Source organism: Watersipora subatra, chromosome 11, assembly GCF_963576615.1.
Source record: "Watersipora subatra chromosome 11, tzWatSuba1.1, whole genome shotgun sequence".
NCBI lineage: Eukaryota > Metazoa > Bryozoa > Gymnolaemata > Cheilostomatida > Watersiporidae > Watersipora > Watersipora subatra.
Window position 1 is genome coordinate 26,440,960 of NC_088718.1, and position 21,350 is coordinate 26,462,309.

Below are 21,350 nucleotides of genomic sequence, written 5' to 3' on the forward strand. Positions count from 1 at the left end.
CATCTTGTTAAATTATGATTTAATGTAAATAAAACAAAACAGCAGAACTATAGAACATATGGGAAAAATTCTTTTTATATATATTTTATATATACAAAAATTAATAACATGACTAAGCCATGTTAATTATCTATGCATTCAACTGAATTATATCGGTAATAAAGGTTGTTTCTTTAGCAGGTTTTGTTAAAATAACATCCTGTTAAGTGCATTCTACTTGTTTCAGCTGCTCCTGTTGGGTTTGGTAGGTCGTATCACAAAAAATTTGGTTCAGCAGGCTCTTTTGGCTTCTGCTGCAGAACAAAGAATTAAAAAATCATTAAAACTCAAACTGAGAGTTGCCCCCTCATTTTCCCCTTATTAACTGAACAACGTCTCGTTATAAAAATTTTTCTCTCATGAATGCTCGGCTCATTAAAGTGCTAGGTTTAAGGTTGTTTCCAATTAAATCACAACATCTATTACAACTACCTTATCATTAAAAATCAAACGAGTGATCGTAAAAAAATAATGTGGTAACAATAATTAGTGGTGCAAAGCATTGCATAATATACCGTATGTATTGCGTTCACAATGTCAGACCAGCTGTAATATAATTATGTCAGGTCGTTGTGACGACTGAACCATCTCTTTTTTATGATTTGAACGGGTTTGTTGCATCTATTTCAGAACTATTTGTGAAGAAGCTATTTTCGGACAGCTATTTGCTAAGAAAGTCAGGATACGCGAAACATCTCGACAGGTCTTTCCCAGCTACCGTGCAGTTAAAGCTCGAGCCAAATGATTTTAGAGTTAGGACAGTTTAAAGTTCTAATAAACTCGGAAAACGACAACTTTTTGACTCATAACCTCTGCGTTAGTATGCTTGATCGCGAAGGCAAAATCAGAAAATGCCGACAATAATGAGGACGTATTACGACTGACGCTCTTTGGTGAATAATTCTCGAACAGTGTTGTCATAGCAAAGTGTAACTATTATTTGGAAAGCGATTCTCGTGCTCGCAATCGGCGGTCTTTTTCGTTTTATTTAACCCATTCAGCCCGGGATTATTTATAAGTTTTGCCGGAATTATTTATCTTTCTCAATTCCAAACTGTACCTACACGACTTTGGTGCACTGTAGTCTGGGTTTGGCCGACGTTAGGTCCATAAAACTATATATCAACATGATCTAGACACTTCGAGCTATAACAACAGCTTATGTGTTTTTTTATTGTGTCATTAGTTTAGTACCTGACATCAGATGAAACTTACACATGTTTTACCAACAAGCTGCCCAGCACGTATTTTTTGTTATTTATCTATTAACAAAAAATAGAAATATACTGATTCTCACCAATTTTTGGCTATGTACTTATTGATAAATGTGTTGCCTATGTGCATGCAAATTTTAGCTGCTGTAAACTTTTTATTTCTAGAGATAAGTGGCCTTTATTGCACTGATGTTGATATATGAAAATCAGTAGAAAACAAATTAAAAAAAAAACAGTCAAACAATTCGATCAGCATCTTATTTCTTGTAATCAATGGAATGATACAGGCCAAAACAGCATTTAGGATGCAAATACACCTGACATGACAAACAAACAAAGTTAGTTCTCTTCCTCTCCTGTGGAGTGCTGCACACCTCACAGTTCCGTGCTTCTGACCGATGAGCTACCAGATGAGGTTTGTGAGAGAGCCGTTCTATCAGATGTACAGAAGGTCTTCCTGATCTTCTTGCTGGTTCTTCAGCAGCCCCAATGTCAGCAGCAGCCTCGCACAGTTGATCAACAACTCGGTTCTTGAACTGAAGCAAAGTTAGTTTTGCATCTGGATGTGATAGGCAGTAAAGGATGTAGCTGTTTGCCTGGGCTACTTCTAAAATCCATGTGAAAGCCCTCTTCCACCACTTGATGGTTTTGCGTGTATACTGCCCATAGTATGACAGAATTTGGTCCATCTTGTCACAGCCGCCCATAAAACTGTTGTAGTTGGCAACGACAGAAGGCATGATGACAGTTTCTCGACGCCGTTGAACCTCCGTCTGCCCAGCGTGATGAGCAGTTGTTACTAGGGTGCAGTACTTTTTCGCCTTTTTATCTCTCCAAGCGACACATAGTATGGACTTGTCGTCACTGAGGTAGTTTCTGTGCTCTCTGTGCTGCAGCTTTAGCGTTTTTTTTTTAATTTCTAAAGGAAAACCAATTCGGCTGACATTGAGGGTGCCGGTGTAATGCATGAAGTGGCTTTTTAAAAAGGTGATCAGTTTCAAAGATGTATAATATCTATCAGCGTAGATATGGTGTCCAGGGCCTAGTTTCTTGATAAGATAGTCGAACACTTTAACAGCTTCTCTGCAGTCTTTATCCAATTCCGGATCATATGACGTGTCAGCACCAAAATAAATCAGCAGATTGTACACATACGAGGTGTTGCTGTCACACAAACCAAACGTCTTGATGCGATATTTTGAAGGTTTGCTCGAATTGTACTGTTTGCTAGACCACTTGCCATTATAGCCGATCACCATCTCATCGACAGCATGTATGGATAGACTTCTATGTATGGATAGACATGTATGGACTTCTTTGTATGGATAGAATGCTGCTTGAAATGATTCTATCAGTTTGTTGACGAATGGTTCTATTTTTGCTTTGCCTTGTGAGCCGACCTCAGATGCATGCAGCATAGTAGAATAAATTGCCTCAAACCGGTCTCTAGAAAACATGCTACCATACCAAGGTGTCTGGTGCACTGCACCAGACGTCCAATAGTCTCGCATCCTAGGCTTTTGGGTGATTCCCATAGCTATTAGCACAGCCATAAGTTTCAGGATGTCTTCCTTGTTCACTGGCGTCCATTCATTGAAGCGACTCATCCTTTTGGCAGGTCGGTTCATTGCAAGTTTCTCTGTCGCATAGTCATTGATGTTTTGCACTAGCTCATCAATGATGTCGTCTGTAACGAGGGTTCTGAAGCAATCAATGACACTAGCATTGGTGAGGTCTTGCTGCACTCCAGATGGCCGAGCAGGTATGAATCGGTAAGCTAGCTCGGGAGCAGAATTGTCATCAGCAACAGTCCAGCTCGGCAACGGAGCAGCATTACGCGGCTGAGATGCTTGTTACTGACCTGCAATCAGGTTCCAGTACAATAAAATGAAACCAACATAAAAAGGAAATACATTTGGTCAGCAATAAACAGCAGAAAGACCGACAATTCAGAATACTACTGTCAAAAAATTATATACATACCTAGCAACCTTGGTCGCCCTCTACGGCCTTGCCTAGGTATTTGGGTTGCTGTTGCAGAAGTACTAGTAGTAATAGAAGTGAGTGGCACTATGTCCTCTGTATCAGTATCATCAGTACTATCAGTACTGGAGGCTTCTCTGTAATTCTAAAATTATATTCACCACAAGAGTTGCTAAAACTGAATAACTCTATGCTTATTGCACATGATTGCTGATACATACTTCTGTAGCTGTTACTTGTGGCTCATTTGATAGATGTAGGAATGTTAGTAGTAACATTACTCATTGCGTGTACTAACAACTAGCCACCATTCCAATCTACTAAAACATTACTACTAGCAACAATATATTACTACACCAATTACTTATAGTGCATTGCTAGTGGTGAGTGATGAAGAATCAATAAATTATTATTATACTTTATTTCTCATCAACTACAATATAACTACTAGCAACAATACTAACCACCACTAATCAATGACTGTGTGCTTACCTCATCATCTGAACTGTCCAGTATATTATCTAGAACAAATGAAGCATTCAGCAATGCTCTGGCAGCTGCAGCTGATAGAGGTGGAACGAGACAGGTTTTTTAAGTTCGAGACGAGACTCGAGACACTGTCTTGTGAAAATTCGAGACTCGAGACACGAGACAGTAAAATAATGAGCATTTGGTGATGATTTCACTACACAAGTACTAGCTACTCGGTATATATAAATTAATAAAACTATTTTTAAATTGAATTTTCACCTGGTGTAAACGATTGAAATACAACATTTTAATAGTGATATGCATGTAGTTTTTGTAAACAAAAGTGACACAAACAGCTCTAAAATACCGAAGTTATATATTCTAAGAATTTTGAGCTTGATTGATCATAATTATAATAAACATATTGCTTTGTACATGTATATTTTTACCATCTATTGAATAGTTCTTACTTTTTAATGTAATGTGTAATGAAACCGATAGCCGTCGCTCGTACAAAGAAATACCGCAACTAAAAGAACACACGATAACACTTTCATTCTTATCGTTTCATTAATGTTAAGTTTTGTTTATGTATTAACTGTAGTATGTGAATTATATTTAAATTGTACTCATGAAATTATATTAATTACTGTATACATGCACATGTATATTCTTATATTGAGCTAACAAAACGTCATTGTTAACCGAACACGGACCATGGTCGACACAGCCTTTTGTTCGTTTCTCCGTGTCCGGGCAAGTTTTACCCGCGATTGGTAGTATATACGTAAAAGAGGCCCGAATCTTATGAAGGTCAGTTGGTGTTTAGACACGAAACGATAAAATACAGACATTTTACCCGCAAAAGTTATCCAATTTATTAAATTGGATTATTCGAAGAGTAATTAGATACGACCCGGTATCTGATTTAAGAACACAGAACCGAACTAAAATATAACAGGGCCGTTGTCCGGACTACATGATTAGACTCAGTGGCCAACATAATCAATAGCAACAGGTAGTAACGGACCGGGTATAATTTTAAAGGCAGCTGCCCGCAATCCGTTACAATATATGGAGTTGTTGCTACCGCAAGAAGCCATGTTTTAACGACCGTGCGCAGGCGCTTTAGTTCTATTTCCTGTCTCGAGTTTGGCAATAGTTAACTCGAGACGAGACCGATACGAGACAGGTCGATACTCGAGACGTCTCGTGTCTCGTTCCACCTCTAGCAGCTGAAGCTCTGGGTCAGATCTAAAAAAAGATAACGATTTGTGAGTTTCTAGCCCGCAGTTCCTAACTCGGTTTGAAAACTGTGTAACTATGTTGGCGATTATATGTAATCAGTAGTACCATGGACGTAATGGATTTATTTAATAGAAATATAACTGTTTTGTAGCTAGACTAACATTTGCTGAAAAGTCAGGTTCCAATATGTATTTAATAGAAATATAACTGTTTTGTAGCTAGGCTAATAATTGCTGAAAAGTCAGGTTCAAATTTGTATTGTAATTAGAAGAAAAAGTAAAACGGTTTTGTGGGCAAGCCAAAACCTGCTGTAGTCATACAAAATAACCGTTTTGCAATGTAGTACATACGTATTAGTCCGTAATAATATTATCAATGTACAAGCTCTATTCAACAGTATACTAAAAACCATTTACAACAACAGTCTACTACAACTACTCAGTGCAACTAGCATTTGTAGTTGCGTAGAAACGACCTTATTAACGCGCAGTTATATTGTAGGCGCCGAAATTGATTTACGTGTACATTCCGCAACCGATTTAGGAATTGCGGCTAGAAACTCACAAATCGTTATCTTTTTTAGATCTGACCGAAGCTCTGCGTGGCCCGTTTACATCAGCCATGCTAGAGAATGGCTTTGGAGTGAATTCAAGGACGACTCCTGAATTTTTGTGAGCAGAATATTTCAGTTTGTGGCTTGTTATGACCGCCCCAACTAAATGTAAACTACAAACAAACTTGGGCAATCTTCCAGCACAGCCTCAAACCAAAACATTATAGCCTCAAATAAAATATTAATTAATTAAAATATCTATGGTAACACAAAGCCACTGACGGTGGCTTGCCTGCATTATTGATAAAACATCAAGCCATTGTGAGTGGCTTGCCGGGCTGAATGGGTTAAGCATTTTCGAATAGGTAATCAATACTGAGCATGATACGAGTGGGTAAGTGGCTATCTATATAGGATGAGTTTAGACTGTTCAATTTTTATTTTGTGCAGTGTCAACAGTGTGCTTGTAGTCTATTAGGTTGCGAAATATCTGGTTTGGCCTTGCAAATGCACGTTTTGCCGTGATGTTCATTACGAGCCCAAATTATTTTTCAAGTTAGCTCCATATTAAAGAGGAACCTTTTTTTATCCTGTTTTACTCGGTAAATAATATTGCTAATCGGCATAAGAAAGTTAATTTATCCCTTGACACAGATTGAGTATTCATTCAAAAAGGTTTGCAAACTTTTCGGTTTTGCAGTTAAACAGAAAATCTAATTTCAGTTTATAATAACATTTGCATCAATTTATTTTTCGAATAGAAAAGTTTGTTTAAACAAATAAGTACGCATCTCCATATTGCAATGTTATACCTTAAAACAGCCACATACAGATAACATGCTACATCACTAGATAGCTTACATAACTAACTATCCTTGGGATTAGTACCAGCACATGACAACTCACCTATTCCACTGCAAGAGCATTAATAACTTTTAATACATGAGGATTCTAGTTAATCACCAAAAGCTAGTAATTGAAACTCAGATTAAACCGTTAAAACAGCGCCGCACCCCAGCCAGCGACAACACCCAGCGACAACACCCAGATGATAAAAACCTGCGTCATGCGGTGTATGAAGATCCACTTCTGGTACCAATCTACACTAGACCAGAGATTAAAACTGAAGATTAAAAGTTATGAAACCCCTGCTGACGGAACTACAACAGGACGTAGCCAGGGACCCCCAAAATTACCAAACTCAAGAATTGAAGAGTGAAACATATAGTTTCACTCTTGGACACCTAGGCTAACTACTAACCCATATGTAAGGACCTATATTCACCCATACGCTTCACTTTTCATTACAAGCTTTTTCATAGCGGTCAGACGTGGGAGCAGAACAAGTGGAAGAGTCAACTTTCGGAGAACAAAATGTGGTGACTATATTCTAAGTCTCCGACATTACCTGTATACTTTTATAAGTTTAGTGTAAGTGCAACTTATTATTGTGGTGAAGTGTTGTTTTATACATGTAACTTTATGTAAGGCTGTCATGCTAACTAAGTGCTGCTAACCTTGACCTTTGGAGACATGCGCATGGGACACGATCTAGCGAGCACGTTTCTTTAGTATTGTACACGTTTTGGCTATGAACTAATTGGATTATTGAGAGTGCAATAAAATAATAACGACGAGTTAGCTGATTGCTTATGTATATTAAAGTGCCAACGGTTTAACCACAAGCTATTTCGGCAATGAAAATGGCGACACTGAAGTTATCGGATGTAATTTCAAGATATGATGATTCACAAACAAGTGAAGATTTTGCTGACTGGCGAGAGAAAGTTGAACTAGTAGCAAAAATACAGAAAATCGACGATTTAACAGCATTCTTGCCTTTGTTTCTGAATGGGCCAGCATTTGCTGTTTATAAGCAGCTGGGAGATGAAACTAAAAATGATTACGCGAAGCTGAAGCCTACGATGCTCTAGGCGTTTGGTGTCAACTGCTATGCTGCTTACGACCAGCTTCAGAGACGCGTCCTACAAGAAGGTGAGACGGTAGATGTATATCTATCTAATTTAAGAAAGCTGGTTAATCTAATTGGACAGACAGACACTGACTCCTTGCTGAAATGTGCATTTATGACTGGCCTTCCATTGGAAATATCTGTTCAACTGAAATCGATGGCTTCGGTAGAAACCCTGGAGTTGACTGATTTGGTCGCACGCGCCAGACTGATGTTGTTCAGTAGATCAGGTAGTCAAGCCTGTGCTGTGGGCTACAGCCAATATGGACACAAACCAAAATTAAGTTGTTATATATGTGGAGGTTCTCATCTCGCCTGAGACTGTTCACAGAAAAAGGGGGTGAAACCGAATAGTGGTGCTAATCCCCGAAAATTCCGAGCATGCTATATCTGTGGTGATCAGTCCCACATAGTGAGAAGTTGCCCCCAGAAACTTGTGCCAAAACAGGGTCAGACGGAAAACATGGAAGGGGGAGCGTCAGCACCGGATGCTTCCTCCAGTCAACAATAGCTGACGAGGTGTTACCATTTATCACTATCATATCAAAAAATCAAAGGCCACTAAAAGCTTTAGTTGATTCAGGGTGTCAGAAATCGGTGGTTACTAAAAAAATGGGTGCAGATAATGACATTGTTGCATTAGGACCACCATGAATTGTGACAATGCTAAATGGCGAGAAGACACTGTGCATTGGTGAGGCAGATGTAGACCTATTTGTTGATAGACTAGAGGTAACAAATAGGTGCCTGGTAGCACCAGCGCTAATGTGTAGCGCTCATGTTATCTTGGGAATGGATATTATTACTAAGATGGGAGGCGTGTTGATTGGTAAAGACAGCAGCGTAACCTGGGGCTATCAATGTTGTGCAGCTGGAATGGTGACCTCAGGTAGAGACGGAGCTCTGAGAGTTGAAGACAATGATTTTACAGCTGTATTTGATGGTGGAAAGTGGGTCGCTGAGTGGAAATGGAAGGATGGAGAACCAGAGTTGAGAAATACGTGTCCAGAATATTCCGTTTCCAAAGAACAGCGAGAGGAGTTCTGTAACGAGGTAGAACGATGGACAGAAGATGGTTTGTTGCAGGCGTATGATAGTAGTGTGCATGGAAATATTAATGGCATAATACCTCTGATGACGGCGACACAGCCTAATAAACCAAAGAAAGTGCGACCAGTGATGGACTATCGAGAACTTAACCAGCATGTTAGGAGTTTTCCAGGTCAAGACACTGCTGTGTGCCAGGAAAAGCTGAGAGCTTGGAGAAAGGGAAAAGGCAAGGCTTCTATTCTAGATCTGAAAAAAGCCTATCTCCAGGTTCACATCGCAGATAAGCTAAGAAAGTTTCAAGCTGTGAAGTACAAGGGGAGGTTATTTGTGATGACTAGGATGGGCTTTGGACTGAATGTTGCCCCCAAGATCATGTCGAAAATAGTGAGTGCAGTCCTTGCTTTGGACAAAGAAATGAAGGAGGGGACAGATCATTACATTGATGATATATGGGTTAGCGAGGAAGTGGTATCACCAGAGAGGGTGCAGAAACACCTGCTCAGTATATGGACTGGTGACCAAAAATCCAGAGAATCTCGCAAACACTCGAGTGCTCGGTCTTCGTGTTGTATCTGGGCCTACAGCAAAGTTAGAATGGAAGCGAGACGGGCTGTTACCTGATCCGAAGAAAGCATCTACCAAGAGAGAGTTGTTCTCTGTTTGTGGCAAGCTAACCGGCCATGAACCTGTAGCAGGCTGGTTACGAGTGGCCTGCAGTTACATAAAACGCCAGACGAATGCGATTCAGTGGAATGATGTATTGTCCTCTTACGTTACATCACGAGTTGAAGACTTGGCTCAGAGACTTGACAATCATGATCCTGTGAAGGGAACATGGAGTGTGATGTGTGACAAAAAAGCTGTGATATGGTGTGATGCCAGTAGCATAGCTATAGGGTGTGCACTGCAGATAGATAAGGATATAGTTGAAGATGCATCATGGCTACGGAAGGATGATGTGTCCCACATTAACTTTGCAGAATTAGAAGCTGTGATTAAAGGTATAAATTTGATGCTGCACTGGGGGCTGAGGAGAGCCAAAGTAGTTACTGACTCTGCTAGTGTGCATGCGTGGGTGAAGTCAATACTAGAAGGCACCAAGCGTTCAAAGGTTAGTGGATTAAGGGAAATGGTTATTAAGAGAAGGCTCGGGACCATAGCACAGATCATTGCTGATTATCAGCTGGATGTTCATGTAACTCTGGTCCCCTCGGAGAGGAACTTAGACAAACTAACACGGGTGCCACAGAAGTGGCTGAAAGAGTCAAAGGTGTGTCTGAGTGTGTTGTCTGATGACAGCGAGGGGAGAGATATGAAATCAGTGGTGATTAAAAATCATGAACGACATCACCTCGGGATTGACCGAACTCTTTACTTGGTACAGAAAATGACAGGAGTTGCTATCACACGTGACGTAGTAGAACAAGTGGTTAACGCATGTCAAAAATGTAGAAGTATTGATCCACACCCAGTGCGCTGGGAACATGGGCAGCTGTCTGTGAGCACAGTATGGTTTCAGCTGGCAGTAGATGTTGCCTTTGTGGCAGGAAGATCATATTTAACACTTGTTGATTGCGGTCCCAGTCGATATGCCATATGGATGCCACTGCAGAATGAGACAGCAGATGCAGTGACAAAGCAGCTAATGAGAGTGTTTCATGAGAGAGTAGTGCCTGAAGAGTTATTGATGGATAACGGGCCATGCTTCTCAAGCACTCGGACTAAAGAGTTCCTACAGAGGTGGGGAGTCACGCCAGTGTATTGCTGTGCATACAGGCACTCAGGGAATGGTATCGTAGAGAGAAATCATCGAACAATCAAACAGATGGTTGCGCGCTCTGGAGGATCGGTAGAAGCCATGGTATATTGGTACAATGTCTCTCCTAATTCAGATGGCACGGTACCGATGCAAGCCCTGTTTCAGTATGAGACCAAGCTACCAGGTGCGAGCAAGACGGATGTGGGGTCAAGGAGCCCAAAGTATAACCCTTTCAAAGTGGGAGACATGGTTTTTGTCAAACCTAGAAATGCTAGATGTGACTCCTCATGGAAGATTGGACATGTCACAAATATTGTTGGTGAACATACTCTGGAAGTGGATGGTGTGAATCGACATGTCGCTGATGTAAGATGCGCTGATGGTGAGAGATGTAGCTCCGAAAATGATGTGGTGCAGACGCGGTGTGGTGCTGGAGGCATTGAGATGGAGTTCCATGTTGACAATCCGGTAGCAGATGTTGATGATATTGACAGTGACAATCACATGAGACCAGTTTGGGATAGAAGGCCTCCCCCAAACCTGGCAGATTATCATCTTTTTTGATATTGTTAAGTGATCTTGAGATCAAGGGGGAATGTGGTGAAGTGTTGTTTTATACATGTAACTTTACGTAAGGCTGTCATGCTAACTAAGTGCTGCTAACCTTGACCTGTGGAGACATGCGCATGGGACACGATATAGCGAGTTCGTTTCTTTAGTATTGTACACGTTTTGGCTGTGAACTAATTGGATTATTGAGAGTGCAATAAAATAACAACGACGAGTTAGCTGATTGCTTATGTATATTAAAGTGCCAACAGTTTAACCAAAATTATATATATTTTTCTTGTTCTTAAATAAATATAAAGTATTGGAAAACCCTCTTCGCATACCTTAGGGATTCCCTTTTTCAGAGCATAGTCTTAGATTCTCACATCTAGGAAAGTCTTTTCATAGGATCCTTATTACTTTAATCAACAATCCGTTGGTTAAACAGTCATTTGTCGGGATTGATCCTAATCTGAGAGGCCGGTACCGGTGATTAGCAGTGTGTCTGCATTCAAGAATAAACCTGAGTTACTCACTGACAGTTGTAAGATTGATTGGTAGGATAATCCAATACTATCATTAATCCACACATCATAGTTGCACTAGCATGACAGGACTTGAACAAATCAAACTACTTTGTGTAATAAGCCACACCATTCGAGTATAATAGGGGAATATACAATTTATGAATATCTATATATAAATCTCAATTTGTCGTTGTCTGTTCGAATGTCTGCTTGTCCAGTTATAGCTATTAAAATTTTGCAATGGAAAGCTCGCTGCGTGCTGGATTTGAACTGACGGAGATTGCAACTGCAAATTTCAAACCACGCATTTAATCACTGAGCTATTAATAGTCCTTGGCATTTTACTGCTTTTATCATATACCATATGCACTCGCTAAATGTGCACTTTTGCTTATTAACTAATATTACCTTTTGCATTCGTGATTTTTGGAAATTGTTTAAAAACTAAGTTTTTGCTACTGTTACCTATTTTTCTAATTTTTAAATGCGATGTTTCTATTTCCAATTTCCAATGTGCTGTTACGCTTCTATTTCCGGTTCTTCGTAAGGTTCAATTGCCAAATCGGTAAAGGCTAATACTTTTCACAGGGACAATTTTATTATCTCGAGTAAGAATAGCCTCGAGTAAGAACATCCTCTCACCGTTCGGTCAGACAAAGACAGTCTGATATCCCATTTTTACATTTGTTCCAGTGTCAAGAGGTAAAAGTATTGTTGTATTCAAAGTTTTGGCGGATGCTTCTAGTAGAGCAGTAACCTTTTTTATACACACACTTCTATGCAAGAATTGCTATTATTAACTCAACATTTTCAAGGTTTTTATTTTTTCTCTGATCGTATTAATTGTATCGTTACCAAATATTCTTTTATTGTAATTGTAGCAAAACAGACTCAGTTTAGCTATCACTTGATAATTATTTCACCTTTGCACTTAACCCTTTTATAAATTTTACCCGTTTTATTTTGCTTCTCAGTTTATTTGACTTGCACAAAACACTTTCATCATGATATCAAATTTGAAAGTTATGATTTTTTGACAAAGTTAGAAAACCTTTACAGTTGTTTAATTTTTTCTCTTAATTTATTTAACCTTCACAAAACACTTTTCTCATGATTTGAAGTTTGAGAGTTAGAATGGCAAATGTGGTTATATGTTGAATACTAATAAATTTTCTGTCCAAAGACTTTTTTATTGTTCGGACAAAGCCAGGCATTCAGTAATCTCATAATGAAACATCAATTTACATCAGTGGAGAAATAACAAGCTGTCACCAAACTCGTATTTGTATTGTCCAACTTTTTATTTCTATCAGTTAGGGTAGTATTTACAGATGCTTGATCTGCACCATTTGAGACCTTTTCTGTTTCTAGTGGTACGCAATAGCAATACAAACATCATGCAGGTATCTCTGTGTTTACAAACCTGTATGCATCTTAAAAGTGATGCTGTTTTTTACGAATGCGTTGCCATTTGTGATAGTGCAACCTGCAGTTGTACAACCACAAGTGGCAAAACTATATCACCTTAACACTTAACCTTGTACATACCAGCGGGTCCTCATTGTCTGACTGTATTAGCAACTTTCCATTGATTGTGAAACACTTGAAAGAATAGCACAATTCCTTCTGAACTGTGTATCATATTAATGCGATAAACTTGTTGAAAACAATGAAACAACAGACATTAAATACAGGAAACAGTCTTTTTTTACACTTTTTTAAAAAAGTGATGTTTTAGAGGTAACTAAAGAAACATAATGGCTGCAGCACACTGAGTTGAACAGAGTGTGTATATTTGTTTGGAGTAAGAACACTAATAGTTTTAGTGTAATATGTATGCCAACTCTTGTTGCTGAGGAAACGAAGCTTTTTAGTTTTTTAGCGCTGTCTGTTCTGATCCTTCATTACCAAAAATTTGAATCAGTGAGTCACTAGAAACTGATGTTCTCTCAGCAGCCATTTTCATTTCTCGGTCAGTTAAAAGTGCCCCTGACATTCCAACAACATTTTTTTCTTGGTCGTTTAGAAGTGCTTTTGGTATTTTGGTGATATCTCAAAAGTTAAGAGTCCAATGGTAACTTCAGAATTGAACTAAGAATGTATCATGCGCAAATCGACCGACTAAATTTTTGTAATCCCACCTAAACCGAAAGTGTGGAAAGCTCAAAGTGAAACTACGCCGCTAAGTTCACCCAGGAGTGGATCAAGGGGAAAAACAATCCTCTGAATCATCTCAAAATATATTCTAGATACTCCTAATAATTTATTTTTTTTCTCACTACCACTTGGTTGGTTCAATAGACAGTGCATATACTACTAACTATCCTACCACTTGGTTGGTTCAATAGACAGTGCTCATATACTACTAACTATCCTACCACTTGGTTGGTTCAATAGACAGTGCTCATATACTACTAACTATGGCGCCTTACAGTGCCTCGCGTTGCGTGTTCACAACTCGAGTTGCACAACTAGAGTTGTGAACACGCAACGCGACTTTTTAAAAGTAAGGTGCAATATATCGGTATTACGGTAGCATAACCGTAGATCTGGTTATATTAACAATGGTACATCAATAGGCACCCGTTAGCTAATAGAAATTAAACTATGTATGTATGTACTGTAAAACTAAAACTAAATGGCGAATTATAGTGTGCCGAGTTTGCAACTCGAGTTGTACAACTCGAGTTATATTTACCAACTCGAGTTGTGTAAATATAACTCGAGTTGTACAACTCGAGTTCATCAAAAATCCAGGCCGAGTTCTTTTAACAGCGACTCGAGTTCAACAACTCGGCTTGAGAACATCTCATCATTTCATTTTCTGTAGCTATATTTTCTATATATGGAATTTATTTTGGTGCATCATTAAACGCCGTTGAAATAATTTCTATGTTCATTTTCGGTGTTCATTCAGTTTCTTGTCAGGTTCTAGAGAAATAACTCTTTTTTCATTTGAAAAAGAAGTAGCCCGTCTCCCACATAGATTGTTTTTTAGTTTGCTTTTTACGTTCTACAATTGTTTTTGTCTCGTTATATTTATAGAAATAAATATGCGCAAATATCGCCAATATACATAATTTAAATGTAAATATTATACATGTATATTTAAATTATTAATATTAAATTTCTGTAAATGAGACACCCCAATTACTCTCTTTGCTTTTTTTTACAAACTCGTGTTAGTTTTGCATAACACAACTCGAGTTCATCAAAAACCCAGGCCGAGTTGTACAACTCGGCAACTCGAGTTGCGAACACGCAACACGAGGCACTGTAAGGCGCCATAACTAACCCCAACCACTTATGACATGGCTGCTGATACCCATTGGATGCATGTCAGCTCAAACTGGTGCAAATAATACCTGGAGCAGATAATTATGATGATTTGTAAGTATATTTGATATATCTTTTCATAATGCTGTTTGCTGTGCCCTGCTTTTCAGATTGAATTTGAAGGTTTTGCTTGACAAAACTGCAAAGATGATACATGCTGATGATACAGAAGAAAGTGTATCTTCTGCATCCATTTCAAAAAACAAGGAAGAAAAGCATGACAAAGGTGGGCTGAAAATAACCTGTCACTATGCATGACATTCTGATTACACGCTATGGGCAATATGCCAAAAAATTTAAGGGTTTTAGAAAGTCTGCAAGCAGCAAAACAAAATGGAAATTAATAGACAATGTTGAGGTCATGTCTTGTTTGCACAAATATTACTGCTTGCTCTATGTATTGAGCTGTCTTTTCTCTACAAAAATGACATCAAATTGTAGCTGATGTGTTAGCCTTATATTGGTCTTAGTTTCATTTGATCGACTTCTTTGACGCAATCGCATCTTCAAGTATGTTTGACACGAGTTTCATTAAAGCACTCACACTATATTGACTCAAGGCAGCTGTACTGAGTTTGTTGTAACCAGAAATGAAATCTCTCATTATGTTTTAGTATTATAAATATGCTGTTTACCTGCAGTTTGTTGTTACTAACAAAACTCTTTGTTATGATAATTTGTTATACTATAAAAAGAATTCTATATTCGAGCCAGTTGGCGACTCAGCCCTGTTGGAATCTAAACACTTTACTTATCACTATCAACTCTGCAGTTTTGCATTAACAAGTGGTCGTAGCTTTATAATATATTTTTACAAAAATGTGTTTGTATAGAATATTACATGAGTGAACATGTGACAGGCATCTCATACTATGGCTCCATCATGGGAGGACTGCACCTTCATATACACGTACTGTTCTATGATAGGCCCTGCCCTCTCCTGTCTTTCTAAGCTGCTTCATATCTGATTGACTGTCGTACTTGGAGGGTGTGTCCGCTAGATCGGTCTTGTTTAGTTCAGCTGGCCGGTCTTGGCTATCACTCAGCTGACTTTCGCCACAGTGCTGACAACTTATGTCGTACAATACAATGATAACCACATGTAATGTGTTTCACAGTGAGTAAGTTTATGATTGATAGTTTGCCTCTGTTTATAAGCTGCTGTTATACCGATCAACCTTTACAGATCCCATAGAAGTAGAGTCAACCATTTGGGCAGAATGTACACCAGCACCGGAGTGGAAGCCTACAGATCAAGAACTTCCTCGTTATGTATTCAGCGGGCGGCTCAAGTACCTACCCCCACCCGCAAATAAAGTGGTCAAAATCTTCCTTAGCTCCACATTCACAGGTTAGTTCAAACTCATGAAGGCTGTCTATTTTCTATCACTCTGTCTACTGTCTATCACTCTGTCTACTGTCTATTACTCTGTGTACTGTCTATCACTCTGTCCATTGCCTATCACTCTGTCTACTGTATATCACTCAGTCTATTGTATGTCACTCTGTCTATTGTATATCACTCTGTCTATTGTATATCACTCTGTCTACTGTCTATCACTCTGTCTACTGTCTATCACTCTGTCTACTGTCTATCACTCTGTCTACTGTCTTTCACTCTGTCTACTGCCTATCACTCTGTCTACTGTCTATTACTCTGTCTACTGTCTATCACTCCGTCTACTGTCTATCACTCTGTCTACTGCCTATCACTCTGTCTACTGTCTATTATTCTGTCTACTGTCTATCACTCTGTCTACTGTCTATCACTCTGTCTATTGTCTATCACTCTGTCTACTGTCTATCACTCTGTCTATTTTCTATCACTCAGGCTACTGTCTATCACTCTGTCTACTGTCTATCACTCTGTCTACTGCCTATCACTCTGTCTACTGTCTATTACTCTGTCTACTGTCTATCAATCTTTCTACTGTCTATCACTCTGTCTATTGTCTATCACTCTGTCTATTGTCTATCACTCTGTATACTGTCTATCACTCTGTCTATTTTCTATCACTCAGTCTACTGTCTATCACTCTGTCTACTGTCTATCACCCTGTCTATTGTATATCAACCTGTCCATTGTCTATCACTCAGTCTACTGTCTATCACCCTGTCTACTGTTTAACAATCTGTCTACTGCCTAACATTCTGTCTACTGTCTATCACTCTCTTTAGCGTCTATCACTCTGTCTACATTTAGACCCTTGTTATATTATAACAAGGGTTATAATTATATAACACATTGACTACTGTCTAAAGCTCAGTCTAGTGTATCACTCTGTCTCTTTAGTACTCTGGCTGCAGCTAACAAACTATTCACCATCCTATAGACTAGCCTGGTAGTGAGGGTAACTAGTGCCATTACTTATAATCCGTTGATAGTTCCAGTATTTCTCAAGTATTTGAGTCTGTTAATCATTAGCTATCTTATCTTACAATTAATATGTCAAAGCAGACTTTGCTTTTTCTCAACTAAGCATTTCCTTGCCCCTGTTCCATATTTATTAGAGACTCCGTGACTCCAAGGCTATCTGTTTATTACTTCAGATATGTATGTTGAGAGAAACTATCTCCTCACTGAGATCTATCCCCGTCTCCAGCGATTCTGTCAGAATGAATACAGCCTTGAGTTTCAGGTATCACTGTTTCACTTGTTGAGCTTTTAAACGAGATCTAAAATGGAGTATTTATGAATGAAACATTTTTGCCTAGAACATTTTCAGCATTTCTGGTCAGTTCAGCCACGGTTTGCTTTGTAATGTTAATATTTGTATATAAGTTCATTTGACTAAAATATACTGCCAGAGTTAGCCATTTCACTTGTGATTAGCACATCATTTATACTCAGATGTCAGTCAGAGCTCCGTCTCTTTTCATTGGTCAAATGGAATACCAAGATATCAGTAAATTGAGATAAGATATAGTCTCCAACTTATACCTCAGTATACAGTGTCACAGAGTTAGATAATTTGTAATACGAACTACTACTGCTTAGTGCAATGGTAAGCATGTGATTTAAGAGTTGTCCACTCTATATGATGATTGCTAAAATATGTTGCTCCTCAGTGTCTTTCACATCTAATTATTTATGAAAATTTGTATATATATATTCTTGCAGATGCAATTAATTTTTGCTCCACTAAATAATAATTTGTTTGATGTTTTTAACTACCTTATCTGATTACATGATGATTGACTCATCAGTGTTGAATCATGTGTTGAAAATTTTCTTAGGGTGTGTCAGCAAAGTTGATAGGTACCTTGTACTTTGGCACTTTAGTGTACTATAAGAGACTGTCAGACGTGCCGATAAAGCACAGATAATAAGTATGTGAACAACTATTCTCAAATAAAGAAGTGTGAACAGTTAGCGCAGATGGTAGCACACCTGGTACTAAGCAGAAGGTTGTGAGTTCGAATCTCGAACGATGCGATTTTTTTTCAACCTGCAACTGTCACTTTAGACAGACAGATAGACAGGACTTCTATTGTAGTAGAGATTGGTAAGGATTAATTGTTTTATTAATACCCTTTCATATATTTAAAAATGTTTTTTTACCAGGTTGTTGACATGAGGTGGGGGGTGCGGGATGAAGCTCGGCAAGACCACTCTGGATCTAAGACTTGCATGGATGAACTCAGATCATGCCAGGAGTTGTCCCTTGGCCCAAACTTTGTGGTGAGTTGCAACTAGAGCCCAGGTGAACAGAAGTGGTGTATTTCTACATAATCGTTTAAATTTAACCCTTTGAACCCTGGCCATTCTTGTCAATGTGTGTGCGTGCGTGTGTGTGTATATTTATTTTCATCAACAGAAACAATACAGAAAAATAAACTGCATATTAGTAAATATATCAGGTTAATTACAAATTAGTGAGAAAATGAAAAGAGTATAGCAAAATTCACTCAACCTGAGCACGAGATAATGATGATGGAGCCATAGGTGCGCTGTAGCCCAGCTAATGTTGCGCGAGCCCCAAAAGCAGTCAGCAATCCTGGGCAATCCCAATGTGTGTCAGCAATCCTGGGCAATTTGTGCAGCAATCCAAAGTTTTAAAACTTTTAATAAATATATCCAAATGTGCTCATAATACAATGATATTTAGTAAAAATAGTAAGAAAAAAGTCGGGCACCCACCGCCAATGTCATAAAACAGAAAAAAACAGTATTTCACCATTATTTGGGCTAAATTTATAAAAGTTTGTACGAATTTAAAAACTCGTAAAAACATGTACAGCAGTATCGTATCCATCGAGCACATGTTCATCATCGTTTCATGACTCAAAATATACTGGAAAATTATAGGTAGTATCATAAAACTCTTCATTTGCATCACAATCATTTATGACCTAACAACGCCGAGTCGGATCGATTTTTTCGCGATATCGTTCTAATAAAATTTGTTATTATAACGAAAGAAGTAAATAAAGATATTTGAAAACTGTTACAAATGGAAGTGAAATTTCCGGTCTAACATCTTGTGAAAAAATTAATTTGATTGGCTCAAGCTGTTACATAGAAACAGCTTTTGTAAACAGAACCAACTGAATGCTGGAATTCCTACCATTAGGGTTTCTGATACACCCTATTTAATGCCGGAAAACCGGCCGTCAGGGTTCAGAGGGTTAAGTGTGCCTGTTTTTTTCAATGCAGCACAAGGAGAGTCAAAGAAGAGACAAAAGGTTCTGTAATATTTTTTTTAAAGAATTGTGAAGTCATGTGAAATGTTTGAACCTATATAATTAGTTATTTAAAGTGATACATTACCTGAAATATTATATTATATATTAGCAGTGATCGTGGTGATGCCTGAGATTTCTTTCATGTTCAATCCGATAGCGCGCAGGTGGATGTTTAAGAAGCTGGTTCTCAAAAACCAGAAGAGTTTTAAAATTAAATACTTTTAATAACCTGGTGGAAATCACAGGGCATATGCGAGTGACATTTGGCAAATTGGGTCAGAAATGGCGTTTCTACTTTATTTTGTGAAAACGCTGTGCGGCAGCGTTTCCACAGACTAATGGAAACATTAGTATGTGGAAACGTTTCCACATACTAACAGATAAACTTGCTCAGTGATAAAGTGTGATTTGTTAATATAGATTATAAATATCATATATATAAAATATATACATAAATCTCAAAGTTTGTCTGTATGTGTATACTTCGGTATGTCCGGCAATAGCTAGTAATATCTTGGAATTAAAATCTCACATTGTGCTGGATTTGAACTCACGAAAACAACCACGAATTTTAATCACGAGTCTACGAAGGATTTTACAATTCATAGCTCTTACTATATACTGTATACACTCTTTTCCTAATTTCACACGCTAAATGGTGTATTAATTGAAACTCTATTAACTCTATGAAACACGATGTTTTTTCATCCTCGCCATACTAGGGCTAATTTGTTTTTCGCAAACAATTTCAACAAACATTTTTGGTTCTTGGTTCTTAGACTGTTGGTATTGAAGACATCATTGCTCTATTATAAGTTATATTCCCATAAGTACCATTATATTCCCTTAGTACCATTGCTTAGATTTGAAACAATGGTATCATCCTGTCTCATCTCATAATCACTGTGTTTTCATGCTCTGAATAGATTCAGAGTTGTCCGCTGCCAACGATTTTACACCCTATCGTTTCAACAATTTGGAGTTGCACTGTATAGATCTTCCAAGATTCATGATGTGTCTTTCAAAACGAAACTTGTTAAAGTAGGCTCAATTTTTGAGTCCAGGCCACTTTTTGGTTCATATTTTTTAGTAACTAGACAACTAGTTGCACTAAACTAGGATGTCTGATCGCAATGCTGAACTTTACTACCTCCATTGGAGAGAGCTAGTAGAATAGCAGTCTCACAATGATGTAAATGATGTCGAATAGTTCACTCACAGCGGATGCCTTCGCACAAGTTTAGCAAAGTAAAATGGCATCGAATGCATTTGGATTTTACTGTGTCTATGATTCAGAGTGGAAGCAACTCCAAACCCATTCGAAGCACGACATTTAGCGAATAAATCAAGCTTTTAGGGTGGTTTTGGATTTTTTCTCTTTTAATGTGGCTTCGGAGAGAGAGACAGACAAACGCGGCTCTTATCATAGTAAAGAATAGCTGTGCTACCCGGCGTTGCCCGGGTAATAAAAAGTCTTTGGTCAGAAAATTGATTTGTGTTTAACATATAACAACATTTGCCATTCTAACTTTTAAACTACATATCATGAGAAAAATGTTTTGTATAATTGAAATAAATTAAGAAAGAGAATATAAACAACTGTAAAGGTTTTCAAACTTTGTCACAGAACTTTTAAACTTCATATCATGAGGAAAATGTTTTGTTCAGGTCAAATAAATTAAAAAAAAAAAAGATTATGTAAATGTGAAATAATTAGCAAGTAATAGTTAAGTTAAGTCGGTTTTGCTATGATTACATAAAACATGATTCAGTAATGATACAATGAATATGAACTGAGAAAACAAAATAGAAATCCTGAATATGTTGAATTAATAATAACAGTTCTTGCATAGAAGTGAAGTGTATGTGTGTATGACAAAAGGTTACTGTTCCACCAGAAGCTTTTAATACGTTGATACCGGTACTTCTCGGTACAAATGTAAAATGAGATACCGTACTGTTT

General features: G+C 38.1%; 1 protein-coding gene across 1 annotated transcript; it reads right to left on the reverse strand.

Moving 5' to 3' along the window:
• Window positions 1-1,510: 1,510 nt before the first annotated feature.
• LOC137407915 (piggyBac transposable element-derived protein 4-like) lies at window positions 1,511-7,049 on the reverse strand. The gene is made up of 4 exons (XM_068094299.1): window positions 7,026-7,049; window positions 6,415-6,422; window positions 4,893-4,961; window positions 1,511-3,068 (listed from the first exon to the last, which is right to left on the reverse strand). The coding sequence occupies exons 1-4, from the start codon at window positions 7,047-7,049 to the stop codon at window positions 1,511-1,513; spliced, it is 1,659 nt and encodes a 552-aa protein (XP_067950400.1).
• Between the last annotated feature and the right edge of the window lie 14,301 nt (window positions 7,050-21,350).